Source organism: Phragmites australis, chromosome 14 (assembly GCF_958298935.1).
Source record: "Phragmites australis chromosome 14, lpPhrAust1.1, whole genome shotgun sequence".
NCBI classification, from domain to species: domain Eukaryota; kingdom Viridiplantae; phylum Streptophyta; class Magnoliopsida; order Poales; family Poaceae; genus Phragmites; species Phragmites australis.
The window spans coordinates 21274760-21298267 of NC_084934.1; the positions used below are offsets into that span (position 1 = coordinate 21274760).

Genomic DNA, 23508 nt, shown 5'->3' on the forward strand with positions numbered 1-23508 from the left:
GGGTTTCAGAGTGGCTCTTTTTTCCCCTCGCGCCTCATCCCACACCTCTCCTTATATAGAGCTCGCTAATAAGCTCCCATGTTGGAAGCCCTTTAGGACTCTAACACCTCATGGATCACAATCCAATCAAACCCATATATGAATCCAATTTGCATATTTTGTTCCAACACATTAAGTGTGTGACCCGTTAGGTTCATATACAAACAGCTACGACTCGAAAACCCTTTCCAAACCAAAGTCAATAACGGTCCCTAGTAGGACATGTTGAATCTCGAGTATACACAAAGATCATATTAACTGAATCTTGATATACACATGCACCAATCCCTTCACCTCACGATACCAGGCAAGCTTAAGACGAGATATGTGGCACCCTTATGATAGCTCGACTATTTACTCGATCAAGTAGTGGATTTATCATGATTAACTCTTTAATTATATTGGTATGACCATGCACTTTCTCAATCCAACTACCTCGATAGGTCCAGAGATATCTCTCCCGTTATCAAGTAGGAGCAAATTCCATCTTGATCTATCACACCCTACGACATATTTCATGACAAACCCGAAAACTATCTTTATGACTAACCACTTACGGAATAGTGTTTGACAGTCCTAAAGTATGTTATTATACATTGTAAGAATCAATGATGATATCAAATTTAAGTATCATGTATGTACATTATCTGAGATAACAATTGATGGCACATCATAAATAATAATTCTAGAGGGTTCTCAAAGTGTGGTTTATCCAACATTATATTCTCTAACATGAATATCCATATTATTGATTCGGTATCTCTATACCTATGATCCGTGAAACGTGATCATCAATCAATATATATGCTGATCTTATAAATCATCCCAACGATATGTGACCAGAGATCAAATCAGAATAACATCGTGATATAAATAAAGAGTTCTGCGAACAAGTCATATATTTACTTATCAATGTAAATGATAGTCATCCAAAAAATAATATATTATTCAGAAGTACATAAACATAGATGTGTGATATAATCATCATTATAATTGCCTCTAGGACATATTATCTTCACATATGTCATATATTTGGAGGGGATACACAGGCGAAACAGGTATAGATACAACTATTTCATACCCGTTTTTCTTTACATGTTGAGTTTAATATCAATCCGTATCTAGACCCACCGGTAAAAAAATACATTCCACCATTAAAATTTTTACCCACACCATTAAAAATTTTACCCAGGACACATGTCACCATCGCACCACCTGATATACACCGGGCACATGTTACATTAAAGAAGCTTTAAATCAGAAACCTGACGGGTCCTTCTAGGCTGCATTTGGTGGCCAAGTTGTTGCTATGATACTTTCGTCGCAGCTGGGAGCTGATTTTCTTTACCGGATACACACGACGCCAAAAATAAAAGAACAACCAAGCGGGTGAAAAATGCTCCGGCCGGGACGGACGGTCGAGATTGACTCCTGATCCTGGCAAGATTTGGGGTTGAAACTCCGAAACGGAAGCGACGAAGAAACGGAAAGCTCTCACGGCCTCCGACGCGCGGGCGCGCAACTTGAGATCGTGCCGTGCCGACTTTCTCGATCCGGCCGGCAGCGCGCGCGCGTCGCCTGCCGGCCGTCCTCTGCCGGCATCATGACCATCAAGGACCGGTGGCCGTGCCTTTTGCATCCCTGCCGCCGTGTCCTGCACCTTATCACTTTTCCGATGAGATTCTCTGACTTTAAGTTAATGTAACTTCATTCTAAATTAAATTTTTTGTATAATTAATTAAAAAATATTATATGACTAAAAAAGTTGAACTAGTTAAGAAATTGGAAAATATTGTATTACTAACTAAAAAACATTGAACTTAAGTGAAATTAAAATTCAATCTTCCGGTTAATTATATAATATTTTTTGATTTGAAATGGAATCATGATACCTTTAAAAAAAGATAAAGCCAGAGGATGCTGATACCCACATTCCTGCGCCGACAGCGCGTCGCTTCATCACTCTCACTCGTTCGTGCATCGTGCCACTCCGGTGGAGAAAATTATTGGCGTCTCCGTGCAGGCGCAGGTGCTGCTGGTCGTGGTGGTGGTGGTTAAAATGGAAAGCACGTTATCGTGCGGAGAACAAACCCACATGATGTCCCATTGTTCCTGAGCGTAAACTAATGTCCGGCGAATCGCTGTTACGCGTCATCAAAATTCCATTCTAGGGCTTATTTATACTAGGACGTAACAGGGCATCTACTTCAGGCATAGAACTACTTTTCTTATTTCTTATTTCTCTTATATTGTTCTTTCTTTCTGTATAAACAATTTGTGTGCTACGTACCAATGGGGATCTCACAGTCAGCGGCTGTATTATGTGCTGCATGATGTCTCTATCTTCATGAAGATTGAGCACTTATTTACTTATTAGATTATGCATTTGCCTCTATCAGACTGTAAGCATTGTTCAGTGCAGATGTTGGAAATTTGTTTTCCACTATATAAAAAGAACAGTCAGCGGCTGTCAGCAATGCGATACCCAATACTGTTGTAATCTTGTGTTAATCAATTTAGTTTATGTGTATGGCTACGTAGATTATGCAAGAAGACCGTTCGATTTTTTATTTTTTATTTTTTGCAAGAAGACGTCCCAATCGTTGTTCGCCCCTAATGATGATGACGCATCCCCACTTTAGATTAGCAACGCGCCTTCGCCGGCTTTAGCTTTTCAAGAGGACATACCTGTTTGTTTAGGACCCTGTACTTGGGCGTGTCTACTAGCAAGCTGGAACCATGCATAATCCTGAAGACCTGAACCCACCGTCAAAATGCTTCGTAGTAACAAATATTCATTTCTGCTTTTATTTTTTATTGAACTGCAATCTATATTAAAAACAAATAGAAATAGTGTATTTGAATGCAGAAAATTCACATGAAAATTTCTAGCGTTCCAAACAACACTACTGCAGAAATAATCATCACTACCGATTCAAAAACTGTATCACTGATAATTTTGAACCGACAATGATAATCATAAATTATCACTGTCGGATCAAGAATTAGCACTAATAATGAAAATCAGTACCTGTTGGATCCACAAACCGACAGTGATGCAACTTATCACTGCCGGTTACTCAATCCCGGGAAAAAAATTAAAATTTAAACATATAAGTAATAATTTATCCTAGCTTTATATTGCTAATATCTAGAATTATTGGTTTAGATCACACTAATAATTAATTAAGACACTGATAATTCTTCACTCCATCACTATACACAAAAAAACAAAAGACATGGCCTCGCGTGCGCAAAAGAAACTAACTGCCACGCGCGTCTACCATGGTCACTTGAGGTCACCCACGACGACGAAGAAGTAATAGTCGTCCTCCTCCTCCTCGTCCTTGGCTTCCTCCTCCTCCTCCTCTTCGTCCTCTTCATCCGAGCTCTGAAACTTCTTCGCCTTTAGCTCGTCGACGAAGTAGTCTCAAACGTTGTTCTCGGAAGGGGACCTCACTGATCCGCCAGAGTTCAAGGATTGTGTCTCATCTGAGTTCTCCGACAGTGTCAAAGCCTCATCGTCGGACGATGGCGTGGGGAGTGAGTGGCATGGTCAGAAATGGTGGTGGCGGAGGGAGCGATGGAGTGGCTGGAGCGAGAGAAGATGGTGGAGTGTCCATTGTGCAACAACAGTAGAGGAGGAGAGAGGACGAAACGATCGAGTGCACGCGTGTTAAATTTAAAGGCGTTTGGGAGGAGTTGAGTAAACAAGGGCTAAGAAGTCATATGGTTTTTAGACTATCAATACCGCTCTGTAAATACAACTGATAATGATAACTATTATCACTGCTGATTATTAAAAACATATATTTTTATAAAATGTTAGGTGCGTGAAAGGATCCGTAAATCCTAACTAGTTTAACTCAATTAACTAAGTTAAACTAAAGTGGATCTACGAATACACGTAGATCGTTCTATGCTCATCCCTAGTTCACCTTCTGGATTGTTTGACACCGATCTTAAGCCGCGGTGGTGCTGACGCCGCACGCCGTCTGTATCAGATCGAAGGCGACTCGCACAGGCAGACGGGGGGCACTGCTGGACGCTAAACATCGATCGTCGTCATGCCGCTGCCTAGGTTGGTGGATTGGAGACTTGGTAAACATGCTCTGTTTGGTTGCTACTTGCTAGCCGGGCCACCCTTGACGATTTAGAGGAGGCGGCGGCGCGTGACATACGCTTAACACATCGCTTTCAATACTAACAGACCAGCTCGATACTCACAAGATAATTTGATGGGAAATATTGGTTGAGTTTGTATAGGATACATCATCTAAGAGACCTTTCGATAGAATTTGAATAAAATACAATCCAACGGCTGTGCATCATTAACCGTTATAATGGCTCACTGAATTAAGGGGCCGATATTTGTTTTTTGGGTATTTTAGTAATTTTCTTTTATTTTCTTAGTGCGTCTCATGTAAGAATTACCGTCAACGAGCATCCAATTAGTAAAAATATGACTGTACAATAGTCTTTAGAGTGGAAAAAAGATTTTTTTATTGAAAAACTAAAAAAATAATTAAGAAAAATGTCTAATGTCGTGATATCGGAAATAACGACACATCACTATGGATGAAAACGTACCAATAGTTTCCAATTGGTTCAAGTCCGAATTAGAAATAGCTAGTTTTTTTAAGTCAGCATTAGATATTTTTCACTCAAAATCGACATCGGATAATTTTTTCGAAATCAGAATAGTAGTTTATGATGGAATTAGCATCGGCTAACCAAAGTGACTGAGTTAGGATATTATCTGAATTGTATTATGTAAACTTGTATCAGACATAACGTTGTGAGCCTGTGAAATTAAGATGAGCTAAATTATGCTGTTTATTATCTAAGTGTCTATGTTAACAATTGATTATATTATGTTAGTTATTGCGTAGCTACTTTCTAATTTGAACATGCTTTTTGCTTTTGTTATAGTCTTATATAGAATTTGAGTGGTCTTTTATGTATTGGTAAATATTCACTAGTCGTATTTATTTTCGATCCATATTCATTTTATATTTGTTTTTAATATTATCCATAATCATATTCATATCTGAACTATCCATATACTTCTAGCAAAAAATATGATTTTAAATACAGTAAACCTTGTTCCTACCGATTTGGAGCCGTTTTCACCCCCAACTATAACCATCTTTTTAGCACCACACAAAGTCTAAGGAAAAACTAAAACACACGGACAAAATTATACACATCTTTAAGGTTAAACTGCAAAATGTCCCAGCATGCGTCGCACATCAAGTTCGATGCAAAGCAAATAATCAGTGACATAAATCCGAAGTAAGCCACCCCCTTCACCGACTCCACCGACGCAAGCACAAGATGGCCTCGCCGGAGGCCGAGACTTCGCCGCCGTCCACGCCCACCACCACGGCCTCATGTCCCACCCCGCGCCCGCTGGCGACCTCGCCGACTATGAACGCCGAGCTGCTCCGCGCCGCCCGGAGCGGCGACGAGCGGCGGCTCGTGAAGGCGCTCCTCGCGGACCCGTCCGCCCCCGACCTCGAGGTTGCCGCCACGGCCGGAGGGAACACGCTCCTCCACGTGGCCTCCGCGGGAGGGCACGCGGAGCTCGCGTCGCTCCTACTCCGACGCGCCCCGCGCCTCCTCGCCGCGCGCAACGCCGCGCTCGACACCCCGTTCCACCTCGCCGCCCGCGCCGGGGCCCACAAGGTCGTCGCCCTCCTGGTCGCCTCCTCGTCCTCATCCTCCCCCGCATCCTCCCTGTGCGCCCTGACCAGGGCCACGAACAGGCGCGGCGAGACGGCGCTGCACGACGCCGTGCGGGGAGGCCACGAGGCCGCGGCGCGCGCGCTGGCCGCCGCGGACCTGGGGCTCGTGGGGCTGTGCGGCGGCGCCGTGGAGTCGCCTTTGTACATGGCGGCGGCGGCTGGGTCCCTGGGGATGGTGCGCGTGCTCTTAAGGACATATAGGAGTGCGGAGGAGGAGAAAGTGGTGCCCGTATTGGGCTCGTGCACGGGTCCGGGAGGCCGCACGGTGCTGCACGCTGCCGTTCTCACGAGCAACGGTGAGTTCCCCACTACGTATTTAATTAAATTTCTTATTGCTCCATCTCTATGTGTGATGAATCAATGAGCAACTGGAGTGTATTTAAGATCTTGGTGGCCAGATTTAGTTTGTTACTGGGAATTTCAGGTGCTGGGGGAAGGTTATCGAAGTCAGGAAATGCTTCTTTGGATAGAAATGATTGAACTAACAGGTTGTTGAATAATTCAGTTGAATCTACCAGCTCGGATGTCACTGATCCTAAAGCAAGTGATAGAATCGGATAATTGTGTACTTTGTTTGATGTGACAATTTATGATCATTTTATTCTGCTTTCAATTTTAGTGTATAGCTATCTAAACTCGAACAGTTAAAGTTACTGTAAGGTAGTGATAGCGATTTTGGTTGGGGATGCCTTGGCAGCACGGAGCGAGTAGTTGAAGGTAACATGATAACTGTGCTGTAGTGGATTTAGTGGAGGTGAACACTTTGTGCTTGTGGAGCTGTACCGCATGTGAATCATGAGACAAAAGAGAAAAAAATGAGGTACATATGCTTAAGTAGTATACTGATGGGGTTCTATTCGGAAAAACAATTGAATGATGCATTTGCTCGAGGACTGAGGAGTTAACAAAAATAATAAAACTTGAATTTAAACCTTAGAAAAGATGAACCAGTTTTATGTTTAAAATTACTCATAATTTATCGAATTTTGGTGTCATAAACTCATTATAGTTAGATCATTTGCAGTTCGGATTTAAAATCACCTTAAAATAAACAATCAAATCTTTGTGTAAATCTCGAAGTATTTCTAGGTACCATCTTGTCGAGGGTTAATCCTTGACAGTGATTTTGAGGTGTATCGGACGATGGATGCGTGATCTGTGTTTTGGGGGATGTGCCTATGTTAATCTAAGAACACCAGAGTTTATCCAGGTTCAGGCCCCCTTGGGATAATAGCCCTACATCCTGTGTATTCTTCTCATTGAGTATGGTTTCTCCTTTGTGTCTTTTTTCGGGGCCCTCTACTTGCTAAGGTGGACTTCCTTCCCCTTATAGCCTTAGAGCAAAGGAGTCTTACACGTGGGGCCATCAAATAGATCAATGCCTGCCTAGACGATCTACATAGGCTATCATTACAGGATACGTATGCGTTGTGTCTGCCCTGGAGCGTTGCAATGCCCGTCCCATCCATCGGACATGTCTTGCATGTCGCGCTCGGGTCATCCGGCCTGCACAGTTCTATCGCCGGTTTCCCACGCGCGCTTGCCACGCCCTCTGTTGTGTCTGCGAGCCTGTCCCGCAACAATTAATGTTGCGGGACGGGACACGGTTGCCCTGCGCCGGTCATACCGTCTCAGTCGGGGTGAACTGTCTGGGAAAGAAAAACGACGTGAGTAGCGACATTAAATGAGGTTTGACTGGCTTAGACGAGTACCTGCCCCGCGACCAGCCCTTGCTGGTCGCGGAAAATCCTGCGAAGGCCAGTGCTGTGGTCGCGTTGGAGCCGACTGGTCGTGCGGTGGGCCTGGGCTGGAGAACAAAAGCGGATAATGACAAAACTGGTCGTCGCGGGCTATCCCGGTGGAGGACCCTTATACTCTTTATATCGACAGTAGCCTCCAAGCTACCTCGCGGATATGGTGATCTGAGCTGCTTTTTATAAGGGCGTGGTCGGACCTGGTCGTACCACTTGGGTCCCTGGTGAACAAGAGCTTTGTCCAAGGAGTGGTTGGCGACATGGTCCACTATCGTGACTGGCTTAGGAAACTGCATCTCGAGGGGAGGTTAACCGTCCATAGAGAGGATTGTCGGAGAGAGAAACCTTGACGGCTGTCAGACTTCGAGGGAATTTCGGTTTCCCAAACGGCCTTCGGAATTCGAGGCGGCGGAACCGAATCGATCTTATAAATCGAAAGGCGGAACCCCCCGGAAACCGCTTCGCACTCTAAAGCCCTCGCGCCAAAGCCCATTGCCCCCAATCGCGGAGTCGTCCAAACGCGCTCGCGGGACCCCGAGTATTGGTCGTCTCATAGCGGGGTTGTCTTCCTTGACCAGTTGGTTCGGTGGCTTCGTGAGGAACAGACTTGTGTTTAGCTTCCCGCCACCGCGATAAGTTTCTCTGGGTAGGTATAGATACTTTGAATTTCCTTACCTTCCTGATTCAGTAACTCTGTTGTTTGCCGTAGGCCCGTGGTAGCTCCTGTGGCTCCTGTCATGACTCCTCCGACAGCGCCCCCGCAGGACGTTCCAGTCCCTCCGCCAGCTCTGGTTTTGTCGTTTGGAGCGCCAGTGGCGGCTCCAGTCCTCGTGGCCTCGGTCGAGGAGCCCGTGCTAGCCCCTGACTTGCTCGCTCTGGTCAGCCGTATCCCCTCTTCTGTTCGCAGACTGGTCGAGGAGAAGGAAGCGGTGGCCAGTAGGTGTGCCGAGCTGGAAAAACTACTGGCCCTAAAAAGGGAGGCCGGACACTTGCTGCAGCAAAGGTGTGGCGAGCTCCAGCAGAAGAAGGCTGCGCTTTCCGTCAAGCACTCCGCGCTTTCCGCCGAGCACTCCCAGCTCAAGGAGGACGAACGCACAACCCTCAGCATTCTCCAGGACGCCTTCAAGACGTTGGCAGATCCCTGGGAAGCCTCGGGCTGGGAGTCACCGAGCCGAAGAACAACCGCACCGCCTAAGCCTGGGCCTATGCCATTAGGGTCCTGGCGGAAAACTTTTCTGAGCTCCCTGCTACCCTAGTGCTGAGGGGTGTAGAGGACGTGGCGCATGTCGTGAGGTTGACTGCGGAGTACATTTTCCGGTACTACCGCAGTCGTGCCCTAAATTTCAATGTGGACCTTGTTCTGGAGGGAGCCGTGGTCGCTGGACCCGAAGCTGAGGAGAGACTGCAGCGGGAGTGTCAAGGGGCGGTAGACCACGTGACGTCTGTCTTCCGACTGGAAGGCACCGAGGAGTAAAAACTTTGATTGTAACTTTTGTTCGGTAATATATTTGAATGAAGCCCCCCGTCGCGCTTTTCGCTCTCTGATGAGTTTGTTGTTTGTGGTCGTAGAGTTCTTTGAGTGTCTGAACCATTCGCCCGTACCGAGCCCCCATTTACGCCGACCAGCCCCTAAGCTCTTGGCGGACACCCGACCATCCCCACTGACGATCTCGCTGACCGGCGTATTTTGGGGGCTACGGCCGAATGTGAGGTGGGGTTTACGGTCGAGCGAGCGAGTATGCCTAGCGATCTTCAAGGTGTGTTATTCCGACCACCTGAACCACATGTTGGTCCCAGGTTACCCATGCAGGACTCGACCAGCTAACTCATGTGTGACTTACGACTTGTTTCTTGACCAGCCTGTCGGGAGGAGCTACTCGAGGCGCAGAGGGATCTAGAGCTGGTGACTAGGGAAAGCGTCCTGCAGAGAGAGGAATTCTACGACCGCCTTCGCCGTTATCAGGAGGATCTGTTCGCGGCCCGGAAAGACCTAGAGCTGATGACCAAGGAGAGCGATGAGTGGCGAGTGACATTCTATAACCAACTCAGCGGGCCTTTACCCCCTTCGACTTATTGCTTCGGTCCGCCAGTGTTCAAGTTCACCCGACACCTGGAAACACCGTGATGGGGCCATATTGAGTGGTTTCTGGTGGCCTCCGAAGATGCACATAGCCTTGAGCAGAGGATTCACGAGACCGTCGGCGACCACCTTTTTGAGCTCAGAGTTTCCGGCGCTTGCCTTGCCCTTGCCTGCGTCCGCGACCACTTCCTTGACCTGGACCTCTTGCCGGTAGTCGGTGTCGATTTTGAAGGTACTCGGATAACCACGGAGGAGCTCGACATCTGTGCTGACTCATTTTTGTATGCCGTTCGTTCCTGCCTTTGGACCGTCTGGTTCGACCCGCTTAGGAGTATTTTTGGATCCTAGGAGGAATGTCCTGAGGTCGTTTGGAAACAGCCCTCGGGCTTTATCTGAGTGGTCGCTTTGTAATGAAGGATGCTTGTCTTTATGTGGATTTTTTCTATAATTGGGCGGCGAGTAGCCTCGGAGTGCTCGTAGTGCCCAGGGAGGATCGTGTCGGCCCGCTCACTTAGCAAGGTTCCCGGCACTAAGGATGACCTTTAGCACGACAAGCCTTTCGGTGGCGACCAGCACTCGCCCGAGCTAGGGCCTATAGCATCATGGTCGTTAACCCTCGGGCGTCTTTCCCCTGGCAGCGTGCGAGCGGTCAATTTTGGATCACGTCCCATCGATATGAGCGAGTGGGCTAAACAGACCTCACATATCCTAATAGTTTTAGCCCCGACTGTCTGGTCGGCGAACAGGCAGTCAAGTTCTTGAAACGAAAACGCTTACAATTTGCTGCGATATCGTGCTTGTCCGTGAAGTCCTGCAACACAGAAAGAAGCTTGGTTTTTTGGATTTGAAATACTTACAAGTCATGTTCCACGCTCGTCTGGAAGGTCTTGCAAAATAGACAAACAGGCTCGTCATCGAGCAGCATTATACACAGAATTAGCACTTCGGGAGTTGTGTAATTTGCGGCGGACCTCCTGGCAAAATCCGACCCTGTGAGGCAGGGAGATTGAAGGTCGCCAACGACCTGCGTTCAGCCTCGCGCTTGGTGGTCGCGGCCGCGCCTGAGGCCTTGTTAGGACCTGGTTGCTCGAGCCATAGAGAACGCTCGCAGAACTCTTCGCTCGAGTTTTCATCGTTGTCTTCACCAGGCCATCTCTTCGGGCTCGACTAGCTGGCCATCCGAGACGACCAGCGTGCGACCATCGACTGACGAATTGGGTTTTGTTGTCCGTATTTGTTCCAAGCTGCATTATCAGCGCTCGTATGGACTTTAATCGCTGCTGTGACAGTTATCTCCCTAACAGGCTCGGTTTCGATCAACTTCGTGAATTTTGATGGCCACGCGTAGGAATTTAGAATTGCCTGGGGCTTTAGGGAACGGTCCCACGATGTCGAGCCCCTAGACAGTGAAAGGTCGAGAGAATGGTATGAGTTGCAGTGGCTGGGCTGGTAGGTTGGTATTTCGGTCATGGTACTGGCACGACTCGTACCGTTTCACCTGCTCGCAAGCATCTTGAAGGGCAGTGCGAGATTCGACCTCTACACGTGCCTCCGAGGATGTTAGAGAACGCTGTGCTCCTCTCATCCTGAGCGATGTATTTCAGTAAAGAGTCGTTGCTCCCTTGGTGGTAGAGGCATCTCTCTACCAAGGAGGATTCTCGCGGTCTGCCCGCGTGACCCTTTCTGCTGACACATCGTCGCCAGGGGTTGCTTGATTCTATAGGTAGTTCGAGATCTGATCCATTCAGGTCGTACCTGAATCGAGTAGGGCGACCACATGATGGCCACCCGAGGTCGACAACACCGAGAGAGACGTTGCCTCCAAAGGTGTTGCCTCTGATGTTTCGTTTCCAAGCAAAGCATCCCTTCCATGTTGGCCCGAGACCGTGGTGGGTGGTCGTGTGAATCTTTTTTCAAAGACTTCGACCGGGGCGGGTTCGCAAGAAGAGGCCAGACGAACCAGCCCATCGGCCAAGGAGGTAGTCGTTGCGAGGGACGTGCGTGACTTCCTGGTCGATGGCGCGTTGCTCTAGCTTTCTCACTTCGGAGTGGTATGTCGCTATCGTCTGGTTCCAGCACTGAAAACCCCTTGGTATCAGGGTTACACCTAGTAGCGAGTCCCTCATCGCTAGTAAGCGTTTTTTCCCGTGCGGGTGATGCTCGTGTTCCAGTTAAGAGGCCCTTATACTTCACTACGCATTTAATAATTGGAAAAACAGAATTGAACCATGTACCTGACTATGCATGGTCTTGTGCTCGTTCATTCTTGGTCGGAGGAAGCGTGCCTCATTTAGCGACCAGTACCGTTTTGAAATCCTGCAAGGTAGGACAAGGATTCTCTCTTCCTATCGATGGGTGGTCAGTGCCGAGGGAGGAGAGGGTTACCTTTCTGAGATCCTGGTATCCAACGGGAAGTGGTTGTTACCTATATCAGAAGTGCATAGTGTGGACCCTTCTGTTCGTCCTCGGGTTGAATATGCTCGAAGAAACAAGACACCCGATTAGTTTCTGGGTACTCTTTTACCTAATCAGATCATACCTGGCCGATGGTTTCGGTTTGCACCACAGGGATGGGCTGTTGGCCGTCCCGACGCGGTGAGCGCTCTTCCGGGTGGGGCTGCCGTTGATGAGGCCGGTTCCCCGGGAGCTTGCAGTCCGTGAGCCTCCGTCGCCGGGAACGTGGATGCCTTTGCTGCTCTTCGTCGAATCCCAAAGCTTTTGGATCCTGATCCAATGTCCTGAATCTGGAACACATCGGGTTTGTCTGGGTCGTATCCCATGAAGAACACCTCGCAGCGACTCGGATCCTCAGAGCGGGACTCGCCGGTCGTCGAGGATTCAAACATGGGTAGCCCAAAATAAATTAACAACACTTACCAGAACTCGAAAACGCGCCTCCCTACCTGGCACGCCAAATGTCGAGGGTTAATCCCTGACAGTGATTCCGGGGTGTATCGGACAACGGGTGTGTGATCTCTGTTCTGAGGATGTGCTTGTGTTAATCTAAGAATATCCGAGTTTATCCAGGTTCAGACCTCTCTTAGGGTAATAGCCCTACTTCTCGTGTATTTTTCTCATTGAGTATAGTTTCTCATTTGCGTCTTTTTTCGGGGACCTCTGCTTGCCAAGGCGGACTCCCTTCCCCTTATAGCTCTGGAGCAAAAAAGTCTTACACGTGAGCCCATTAAATAAACCCATGCATACCTAGACGATCTACATAGGCTATCATTACATGATACGTATGCGTTGTGTCTACCCTGGAGCACTGCAATGCCCGTCCCATCTATCAGACACGTCTTAGCTTGTCGCGCCCGGGTCATCCGGCCTGCACAGTCCCATCACCAGATTCCCACGTGCGCCTGCCACGCCCCCTGTTGTGTCTGCGAGCCTATCCCGCAATTATTAATATTGCGGGACGGGACACGGTAGCCCTGTGCTGGCCATGCTGCCTCAGCCGGGGTGAATTGTCTGGGGAAGGAAAACGACGTGAGTAGCGATATTAAATGAGGTTTGACTAGCTTAGACGAGTACCTGCCCCGCGCGACCAGCCGTCGCGGGAAACCCTGCGAAGGCCAGTTCTATGGTCGCGCTGGCGCCGACTAGTCACGCAGTGAGCCTGGTCTAGAGAACGAAAGCGAATAATGACAAAACCGGTCGTCGCGGGCCATTCCGATGGAGGATCCCTATACTCTTTACATCGACACATCTACATTTGAATATAAGGTTATGTATTTTTTTCAATACAAAATTCATTTATCCTTTCATTTTATAGCAGTCTATCTAATATTATTTGAACCGCTCTACAAACAAGCCAGGGAGGATATCTAAATTTGCATAGTGCCCTCCTTCAACATGATTCCTAGGTTCGGCCCCGTATATTTGATGGATCTGTTCAATACTTCTGTACTTCCTGTAGGCAAACTTGTCCCAACCGGAATATGGGATAGGAGTAGGAGAATCATTTACGACATTGATATGAAAATTCTGTCCATCATTGAAATTGACATGATAAAGTGCTTTTTGAATCTTAAGGTTTTAATTCTCTCTCAATTCTGTACTATGGACATGTTTGATCAATTCCTTTGCCTTGTGTACTTTTCTCTTCTTCTTTACCAAATACTTATCACCATCTTAATTTACTAGGTTTGTCATGCATGTGGATGTGTATGGAATTTTGGCTAAGAAAAATGTTTTGATAATCCTTTTTTTTGGACAACAGGGAGTGCATATACTTCATCACTAGTCATCTTTGGTTCTCAGAGTAATAGTATTTTAAGTTTTAAACTTGCTATACTAGGAATTGTAGTCAGTAGATTTGATGCAGTTGATATATTTACTAAAGCTCTTTTTAATAGAAATGACACAGGAATTGGTGCAGTGGAACCCAACTCTTGTGAAACAAGTTGATGATTCGGGCAGTACTCCTCTTCACTACATTGCATCTGTTGGAAATATTTCCACAATGAAGCTCTTATTGCGCCATGATACTTCTTCAGCATACGTCTCAGATTCAAATGGCTTATTCCCTGTGCATATTGCTGCTAAAATGGGAAATGGTCAACTCATCTATGAACTCTGTAGATACTGCCCAGATTGTGACGAATTGCTTGACAGTAGAGGAAGAAATTTCCTACATATTGCTGTTGCACATAAGAAATGGAAAGTTGTTTGGCATTTCTGTGGCACCGCGGAGCTTGGAAGAATGGCGAATGTCATGGATTCTGAAGGGAACACACCTCTGCATCTTGCTGTCAAGAATGCAGACCAGATGATAGTGAGCCTTCTGATGGCAACTACAGTTGTATTGCCAAATATAGTGAACAACCAGGGCCTCACTGCCTTGGATCTTGCGGTACTGGCAACTGACAAAGGAATAAGTTATACACTGGTAAGCTTCACCGACAACTGCATTCGTTTTTTTTTTTTTTGCATATTCTAATTCATATTCTTGTTTGGCTTAAAATTCGTTTCATTTTTTTAGCTTATCATTTGCTTTCCTGAAACGTTGATTTTCTTCTGGTAGAATCCACAGGTCATTATACTTCGCTGCTTGGCATGGACAGGAGCTGTCCTTAGTCCTCGTCGGCTGGATCATTTCATAGATGAGTTCAGCATTGGGAAAACTTCTGGAAACGAGCTCAAGAAATTTACCAACATTTCGCAGAATTTAATTGTTGGCTCAGTGCTTGTCTCTACAGTCACGTTTGCAGCACTTTTCACTCTGCCTGGTGGCTACATATCAGATGGACATCCACACGCCGGTGCCCCAATATTGTCACACAGATATACTTTCAAGGCGTTTGTGATGGCAAACACTCTTGCATTTGTTGGCTCCACGTTGTCCACCATTTGGCTCACTTATGCTGGATCAGAACATGTTCATCCGCTGCTTCGTGCAATCTACATGTTCCTCTCTGTAATTTCGATGGAGCAGGCAACAAGAAGTATGGTTCTAGGATTCGCATTGGGAGCATATGTTGTTTTGAGCCCAGTTAGTGATCGGATTGCCATCGTGGTCTGCCTGTGTACCTTCACGACCCTCTTGCTTCGCAACCCATCTAGTTGGCAGCTATGGTTCCTGATCATGCCAATAAAGAGGCGATTGGGGTGGAGAGGAGCTTTTAAAACCCACTTGCCTCAAGAAACAAGGGGTCGTATTACAGTTGGTATTGGCTCCAATTTTGCTCGTCTATTCCTTCGGAGGATGCTTGGTATGGTATTTACTTACAGCTTTATCTTTCTGTTGGCATTGCTATGAGAACTGCAACAGTGTGCCTTGGTGTAAGATTCACATTCCTTGGAAGAGTTGCGTGTTTTGTATATAGAAGTTCTTCAAGTTGCATGGTGCTGGGTTTTCCTTTCTCCTGACCTCACTGTGATTCTAACTTCTGATTCGAGGGGGGGGGGGGGGGGGGGGCTTGTGGTTAACAATAGTCTAAAGCCTGGTCGACGTCGAGAACATCTCAACTAGAGAATACAACATCTCCGCGCTTGTAACCTTAAAAGAGTGCTCGACCTCTTTCTCACCCGAGCGGCTATGGCACCACCAGCGCTCGCGAGGGCCACGCCACCGCCGTCCACGACCCCACGCCGGCTAACCCCGCCAAAGCCGCCGTTCTCCAAGGGTTCCGGGACGCTGGCGTTACCCTCATCAAGCTGTCAAGGTCAGCCGCCCATCTTACCATTTTCCTTTTCCCCTTCTGTCAGATGCTGGTGGTTGTATGACTGTTTCCATGGAGATGCTGGTGGCCACGGGGTCCGTTGGTGACCTGCTCGATCTAGTGTTACCCGTGGCCACGAATTTCGTCAGCTCTTTTGTTCTCGTGTGCTGTAGAAGCAGGGCTTTGGCTAATTAGCACACCAATTTTTTCCCATATTTTAGCACTTCAAATCTCACAAATCTGTGTCTTTACATCATATGAGAGAAAGTTTGACGGAAAAATACATAAGGGTGCAATAGGCACTGCCAGTAGGCATATCCCTTTTGTAGCAAAAATGATCATATTAGATTATAATTGTGATTTTAATAATTAATGATAACATAGTTAATAGGATAAATACGTTTGTAAAGTATATATTTTAGTAGATCTCATAAATACAATATATAAAAAAGTCACCATAGCCGGGATAGTTTGGTTGAATTGAAGAAGTCTCAGAAAAAATATACTTACAGGATGGTCCACCGCTGGAAGAATTATATTTACCAGAGCATAATATCTAGAGAATGTTAGCCTCACTGGATGGTCCGGTGCTCAAGAATATACACGTCGGAGCAATTCTGATAGGAGATGAGGAATGTCTTCACTGGATGATCCGGTGTTCAATGGATAATTTACACTAGAGCATTTTGCTTCTAGGCAGAGGAAAGTCAAGGCAACGAAAGGTCCAGTGATCAGTGAGGATGCAAGACGGACTATTTTTTGCATAGAGGGATTCAAGCACAGAAGAATAAAGATCAACACACCGGAAGGTCCGACGCCTATGTTGTACACACCAGATGCTTCACATCGGAGTATTTCCTGCAGTAGTATTTTCAAGAGTTAAAGATCGAAAAATACCTCACCAGATAGTCCGATGATAACTGTTGTGTACATTAGAGGCTTACACTGGAGCAATTTACATAGAGAGGTTACAGAGGTTCGGATGGCTCAAATGTACTCATTAGATAGTCCGGTGATAAAGATAAAGTATACACCGAAGTATCTAGTGTTCACAGAAGATTTGAGTAGGGGTTCCAATGGCTGCAAATTGATACCATGGATAAAAATCACTTATACTGAGTTTGCTCTCTCTATCTTATTTACGTTTCCGTATTTACATACTTGTAATATACCTTTGCACATTTACCTTCCTAGAGTAGTTTGCTAGGATTGACTATAGGTTGAGTAGACACACTAGATAAACCTAGAATACATTTAGATAGAAATTAATATAGTTTTATCTTGTGAAGTTTTTTGGAGCCGGTTAGGTTTTTAAGTGTCCTAATTCACCCCCTCTTAAGACGTCACCGATCATTTCACCTTTACATAAATAAATCATGAATTTCTCAATTTTTGTATGGCCCTTTGCATAAATAAATTATGTCTTTTTCATTTTGTAGCTGATTGGTGGGTATTGTTTGGGGTGACACAAAGGAGCTATACAAGTATAACATTCGCATCATGTCATAATGCGTGTCATCTAGTGGGTGTGAGCATAACTAGAGCATTTTTGCACTAGTTCATACAAATGTGAGGAACGTGCTAGGTTATGAAAAGATACAGAAGCTTGTGTATGTACATCATAATTTGAAGCAATGCCTCAAACAAGATGTGCTATAGAAAAATCATTCCGAAGAGAAGGTGATTGATCCATGTGCTATGTTGATGAATGCCACATTGTTTGATTAATCAAACCCAATCATGAAATGGTTGAAAAAATCGAGAATTGAAAAAGATGATTTGTCTCATGTAGAAATGCTTAGTCGATGAAGGAAGATGAAACTTGCTATGTTGTGAAGGAATAATAGGAAGAAAGGCAAGATAATTGTGGCAGATGAAGAAGATGAAACCATAAATTTTGAAAGCAACATAGATGAGGGCACTCCACCTGGTAGTCCCGCTTATGCTGAGTCTGGTGATTGTAGCTCAGCAGGAGACACCGACAATGATGATCACAGAGATGACTATGAGTATGACGAATCAAGGGAATTACTTGTGTGTGCTTTTCCTTTTGTTTTCATGTTTCTCAAATAGTCTAGTGATGTGCCTTTGTTTTCACAGGTAATAATGCAGGTGATACTTTGGTCAAAAAAAAAAAGAAGAAAACCAACAATAGCGACTGCATTGCATATCTGAAAAACAGAAAAACAAAAGAAAGAGACTCATGGGTGAGTAACTAATTGCGAATATAACATACGTAAACTATCAGGTGAAATAAGGAACCACTAAGGAAAGGCAACTACCGATGTCCTTTGTTGATTCAAACCACCATTTGCCTCAACATATATGTAGCCATTTGATTCAGGCAAACCTAACACATCTAATGAAAAATAATTAGGGAGATACAAGGGGTATGTTCAAATATGAAAGTTCTCTAAACGCAACTCCCTCCAGGTACAAACAAAAAGTGATATTTTTGCTTTTACATAGGCTATGATGGCACATTCATTTACTGCTAAATTTTTGAAAAGGTTATAAAAGTGTGATTTGTGAGAGTAAATTTATGACAGATTCACCCATATCAATTTCATATATCCAAATAACATATTCTACAAATATTTGAAGTCAAAATTAATATGTTTTGACTGCTTTCTAGGACTCTGTTTTTTTTTAAAAAAAACTTGTGGTAATAATATGTATGAGTTCTTCCAAGCGTGAACTTGCTAAGCGTGGTACATTAAAAACAAACTGTACACGAATCAAGAATGGAGAAAAAAGATTCTTATATGAGGCAGATAATCAGTTAACCATCAATAAGAACTTGTTAATCATATAATAAAGCATATTAGGTCCCGACATGGGCTGCTTGTGAGTTTCATGAGGAGCTCACTACAGCAGAGCAAAAATAAGCAATAATACATCTTCTACTTGCAAGTTCGTGGTTCTATAATAGCAATTGAACTATGAGTGATGAATCCACCAGACCATATGTAAGAAAAAACGTAAGACAGCGTCAAATTATCATTGGCATGATACAAGAAAGCAAGTCTTTTCTCTGCAATCAGAATATGCTCAGGGGTTTATTATTTACATATAAGAGAAGAAACAAATTAATTGGAAATACATCAAAGGCATTAGAAGGAAAAACAAGCAATGCTAGAAACCACAAATACATTAAATGTGCACATCTGATGTATATTATTTACTCAAGAAAAATAATAACAAAGTCCCAGAAAATGGCATATCGTTGGTCCCATTGATTATGCAGGGTCGCCATGCGCCACCTTTGTAAGTGTGCCCCCATACAGTTGCTAGCTAGAAAAATATGAAAGGGTGAGAAAGAAGCATATATGCAAAATTAACATAAATTAAGAAGAAGGAAATTATGTCGAGAAGCAAAAGGAACATCATGAAAAACATGTAACACAAGATTAACCATGGAAGTACAGGATATGTTCTTTTTCTATTTTATTACTGGACATTACTGTGTCATTTAGTTAAGATCCTTTGCAGGATATTGTAAGGAAAGATGGATGTAAATGCATATATATATACACTGGACGTGCTCATTCCACTTGACTTGAGAAAAAGGAAGTTTCAACGCACACACATAAGTTTCAGGGATTTCAATTTAGAAACTCATTTGCTCGGTCTGTTCCCCGCACTTTATATTGGTTCATTTGAGATTCATTTGCTTCGTCCGTTCAACCACACTTTACATTTGTTTATTTGAAATTCTCTTGTCTGGTCTATTCAACCACACTTTACATAATGTCATTCGAGGACATAATAATAGATAGTGTATATCCATGCAAGTGATAAATGAATAAATAATGGCGGAGATGACTGCAAAAGAGATGTAAAACACCTAAACACCAGAAATGCAGGAGCAGTTTGCTTATTGTGTTACCAGTTTGCTACAAAAGCATGAGCGTATCAAGTTTGTTCTCGGGCATATCATGATTTTGACTTTGTAGTATACAATGATGTGCGTGCACTGTTTTTTAATCTGGAGCAGTAATACTCTCAGCAGCAAAACAGAGAGGAGGGCAAGCGAAATCACTATCATTTACTGGACCCACATCCCCCCGAGTCACTATAAAAAACTTTTTTTTAAGAGACGGGTGGTAACTTATTTTCACAGTTGTTTAGCGTACCTGTCTGTGATTGAAGACCTGTAGAAATGAACGATTTACACAGGCGTAAAAGAGACCACTTGTGGAAATCTATTACCACATGCAGTTCACTTAAGAAACCACTTGTGAAAATAGGTTTCTACATGTAGTTCCTTAAGTGGATCACCTGTGAAAAATTTATTTCTACAGGCGATTTCTTAAGCTAACCGCCTATGATAATCGGTTCCCGAATCGATATTTTTTGACCCGAAAAAAGCAAATTTTTTTTGACCGACCAGGCACCTCCCGCGGTCGCGAAGTCACAAGTCACGCATTTTTTCGCGCGAAATACGCGTGCTACACGCTTTTTGACACTCGAATTCGAAACCTCTCAGTTCGCGCAAACCCTCCTCACTATCCCATCACAGAATTACTACTGACTATATTAGCATATGTAATTCTTTTGATATCTTCTATCTGAAACTTTAAATGATTATTTGGGCATCTAAATGACTTCAAATGAGAACTTTTTAACTACAAAGTTGTAGATCTCATCGAGGGCTACAATTTTCATATAAAGTTTGTCCTCATCCGACTTCGTATGAAAAAGTTATGAATTTTTTAAGATAAACTGTCATATATTTTTACAGTCGGTTCACCTAATTAACCGCTTGTAAAAATAAACATAAATTATTATAGACGGTTCACGTAAAGAACCGCCTGTAGAAATAGGTGACAGCTTATGTTAAAAAATTCATAACTTTTTCATATAAAATCAGATGAGAACAAAGTCTATATGAAAATTGTAGCACTCAGATGAGATCTATAACTTTGTAGTTGAAATTATTTTCATTTTAAGTCATTTAGATGTCTAAATAATCATTTGAAACTTAAACTGATTATTTGGACCTCTAAATAACTTCAAATAAAAAAAATGTCAACTACAATGTTGTAGATCTCGTCGAGGGCTATAATTTTTTATAAAGTTTGTTCCCACCTGAATTTGTATGAAAAAGTTATGAATTTTTTAATGAATGGTCATTTCTAAAGGCGGTTCACGTAAGCAACCGCCTGTGAAAATAGTCATTTTCACAGGCGGTTCCTTATGTGAACCGCCTGTGATAATTGAAAATTTATTTCCACAGGTGGTCCGTAACTGCAGGAGGCCCTCGCCAACTCTTCAGGCGGTTTTTTAAATGAACCGTCTGTGAAAAGGTATTTTATGTGTCTCAAAAAATAGTTTTTGTAGTAGTGAGTGTGGAGACCGCCATGGTCCCGCTACCCTTGGCGTGGCCGCCCCCATCCCTAGCCTCCTTGCCACCATGCGTGATGGGCACGTGGTTTTAGGACCCCGATCTCGGTTCCTTTGTGCCTCTTGTATCAGTCCTTAGATCAAGTAGCTGATACACACATAATTCATAGACTAATATCAAATACATATTTTGACTAAAATAATTACCTGAATAGAGCTAATGATGATCTCGTGGACTAGGGTCTAAGGTAGATCAGCCAGGCAGAAGAGCCTACAATAGAACAATGTAACACCCTGGTTTTCAGAATTTCCAAATTTTAAAATTTTTCAAGACTATTGAATAGCTTCACCAGTAGAATAGGTTTAAAACATATTTTCATAAACAATCAATCAATATAGGTTGCTATTTATTTTATTTGTTGCATCCATGCTGGAGTTCAAGAATTAGGGTTTTATTGTGTGGAAAATAATTTTTAAAGCACCGCGAGGTACCGTGTAAAATTATGGCAAAGTTTGAAATTAATTCCATAAACGAAAAACCTTCTTTTTCTTTCTGGTCGAGCCCATTTCTCTCCCTCCTCCCCTGCCCTCCTGCCTGGGCCGCGCCCAGCCGAAAGCCGCCTTCTGTTTGCACAAGCAAGCCACGCCTTCGCCTTCCTCGCACCGAGTTCGAGCCGGTCATGCCACTGCAGCTCTCTGAGTCAGAAATCCCAACGAACCCCAACTCATTTTGATTCCCTATGTGTGATTTTGCTCCTCTATATAAGTTCGCACCCCTCCCTTCGGTTTTCCCTGAACCAAGCCGCCGATTTCCCATCAAAAACCTAGCACTGCCACCATTGTCGAGCCTCGCTGGAGCTCGCGCAGCTGCCGCTTCGGAGCCGCTCCGCCCTCACCGAATGGCTCTCCGGCTTCTCAAGGTTGAGAGCAAGCTTGTCGACTCCTCCTTGACGCCCAACGACCATCGAAAGAGCTCCTCTACCGCTGTGCCCCGTGGACATGCTCGGGTGAACCGCAGTAAGGACCCCTCTCCCCTCAAACGGATTCACCAAAGCCTCCGTGTTGTATTCCGCTATTCGTTGTTGCTTCCTGTGCTCGGCAATGAGCTTTGCTCGTGCGCCGGCGAGACCACCGCCGTGTTTTCCCCCTCCTATCACCGCGCCATCAGCCAGCCGAATCTCCACTCGCCCTTAGCCATCTGATCCGAAACGAATGACCCAGATCAGACCACCATGGACCCGTGGACTTCGCTGTCCACCTGGTCCATCGGGCCCGTGCACATGGTCCATTGCCCCGGTCCGATGTGGCAACCATGTGTCATCCACATCATCAGCCATGTCAGTTGCAATGCCGACGTTTCCCACCATGTTAGCAGCACGTTTACCTAGTCAATTTCTATTTATTTTTAATTCGGGAACATTGGCTATTTTGAACTTAAGCCCCTACACATTTTGTATTTACCTAAATACCACTATATTTTTATAGGTTAGTCCCTAAACTTTCCTGTATTCACAAAAAGATCCCTTTATTTTGACAAAAGGCCCCTACCTTTTCTGTTTTATTCAAAATAGGTTCTTTTATTTTTCAGATTTAACCATAAACTTGTTTTTAGCATAACTTTCTTGTTCAAACTTCGATTTTGACAATTTTCACGCTCTCGTGTTCGTAGCAACGGATACTATCGTTTAGTACCTTTTTCATATATTATAGCTATTGTTTGGTTTAATATTCTTAGTTAGATTTGTTGCGTGTTTTTTTTGGTGTGCATTGAGAGCAAATGAGAAGCAATTTATGAATCTCCAGGACCAAATCTTTAAATAGTCTGAGCAGCAAGTTGGAAGAGGTAAGTGTCCTTGAACATTCTGATAGTAGTTTTTCAAATACGATCTTTATTTCAAATATGCATGATCTTAATTCTAGATCCTATTTAGTTATAGTACCCTATTCTATATATCCCTTGTCACCCTAGTGGTCAGTAGTAGTTATGTTAGGTAACTTATGCTTAGACTTGCATAAGGGTATGGTTGGGTAGTTGGTTAAACATGACTAATGAACTATGCAACTATGAGTTGGGAATACTAGTAATTGTTGTAGCAACATGAAACATAGGGATGTTGAGCAGAAGGTTAGATAAGGATGGTGCGAGAATGCATTGGTACGTGGAAGCACTATGATTGGTGGTAGTGTCTGCTTAATATCCTAAGGACCGGTTCGTGGAACGGGTAACCCCGATTAATAGTTCAACTACGAGGATTATATGGGTACGACCTGACCAATTAATTAGTATATCCTCAACATACTATAAGCCAATGGTGGTGTAGGAAGGAAAGAGTGATTCTTTCTGGAGCTACAAGGCGCAAGAGGGGGTTTCTGGGTGGTGC

At 44.4% G+C, this 23508-nt stretch overlaps 1 protein-coding gene across 2 annotated transcripts; it reads left to right on the forward strand.

The window, feature by feature from the left end:
- Positions 1 to 5261: 5261 nt before the first annotated feature.
- On the forward strand, positions 5262 to 15482 carry LOC133890855 (protein ACCELERATED CELL DEATH 6-like). Of its 2 annotated transcripts, none has more exons than XM_062331464.1 (3): positions 5262 to 6082; positions 13976 to 14508; positions 14653 to 15482. In XM_062331464.1, the coding sequence occupies exons 1-3, from the start codon at positions 5377 to 5379 to the stop codon at positions 15376 to 15378; spliced, it is 1965 nt and encodes a 654-aa protein (XP_062187448.1). In that variant the 5' UTR covers positions 5262 to 5376; the 3' UTR covers positions 15379 to 15482. The 2 variants fall into 2 exon arrangements, with proteins under 2 accessions (XP_062187448.1, XP_062187447.1); XM_062331463.1 differs by having other exon boundaries at positions 5268 to 6082; positions 14644 to 15482.
- Positions 15483 to 23508: the final 8026 nt, after the last annotated feature.

What these genes read in the sequence shown, in the direction of transcription:
- LOC133890855 (XM_062331463.1), top strand. Translation starts at nt 5,377, where the DNA reads ATGGCCTCGCCGGAGGCCGAGACTTCGCCGCCGTCCACGCCCACCACC. An exon ending in TGCCGTTCTCACGAGCAACG is followed by an intron (nt 6,083 to 13,975) that starts GTGAGTTCCCCA and finishes TCTTTTTAATAG; the next exon opens with AAATGACACAGGAATTGGTG. An exon ending in AAGGAATAAGTTATACACTG is followed by an intron (nt 14,509 to 14,643) that starts GTAAGCTTCACC and finishes TTCTTCTGGTAG; the next exon opens with AATCCACAGGTCATTATACT.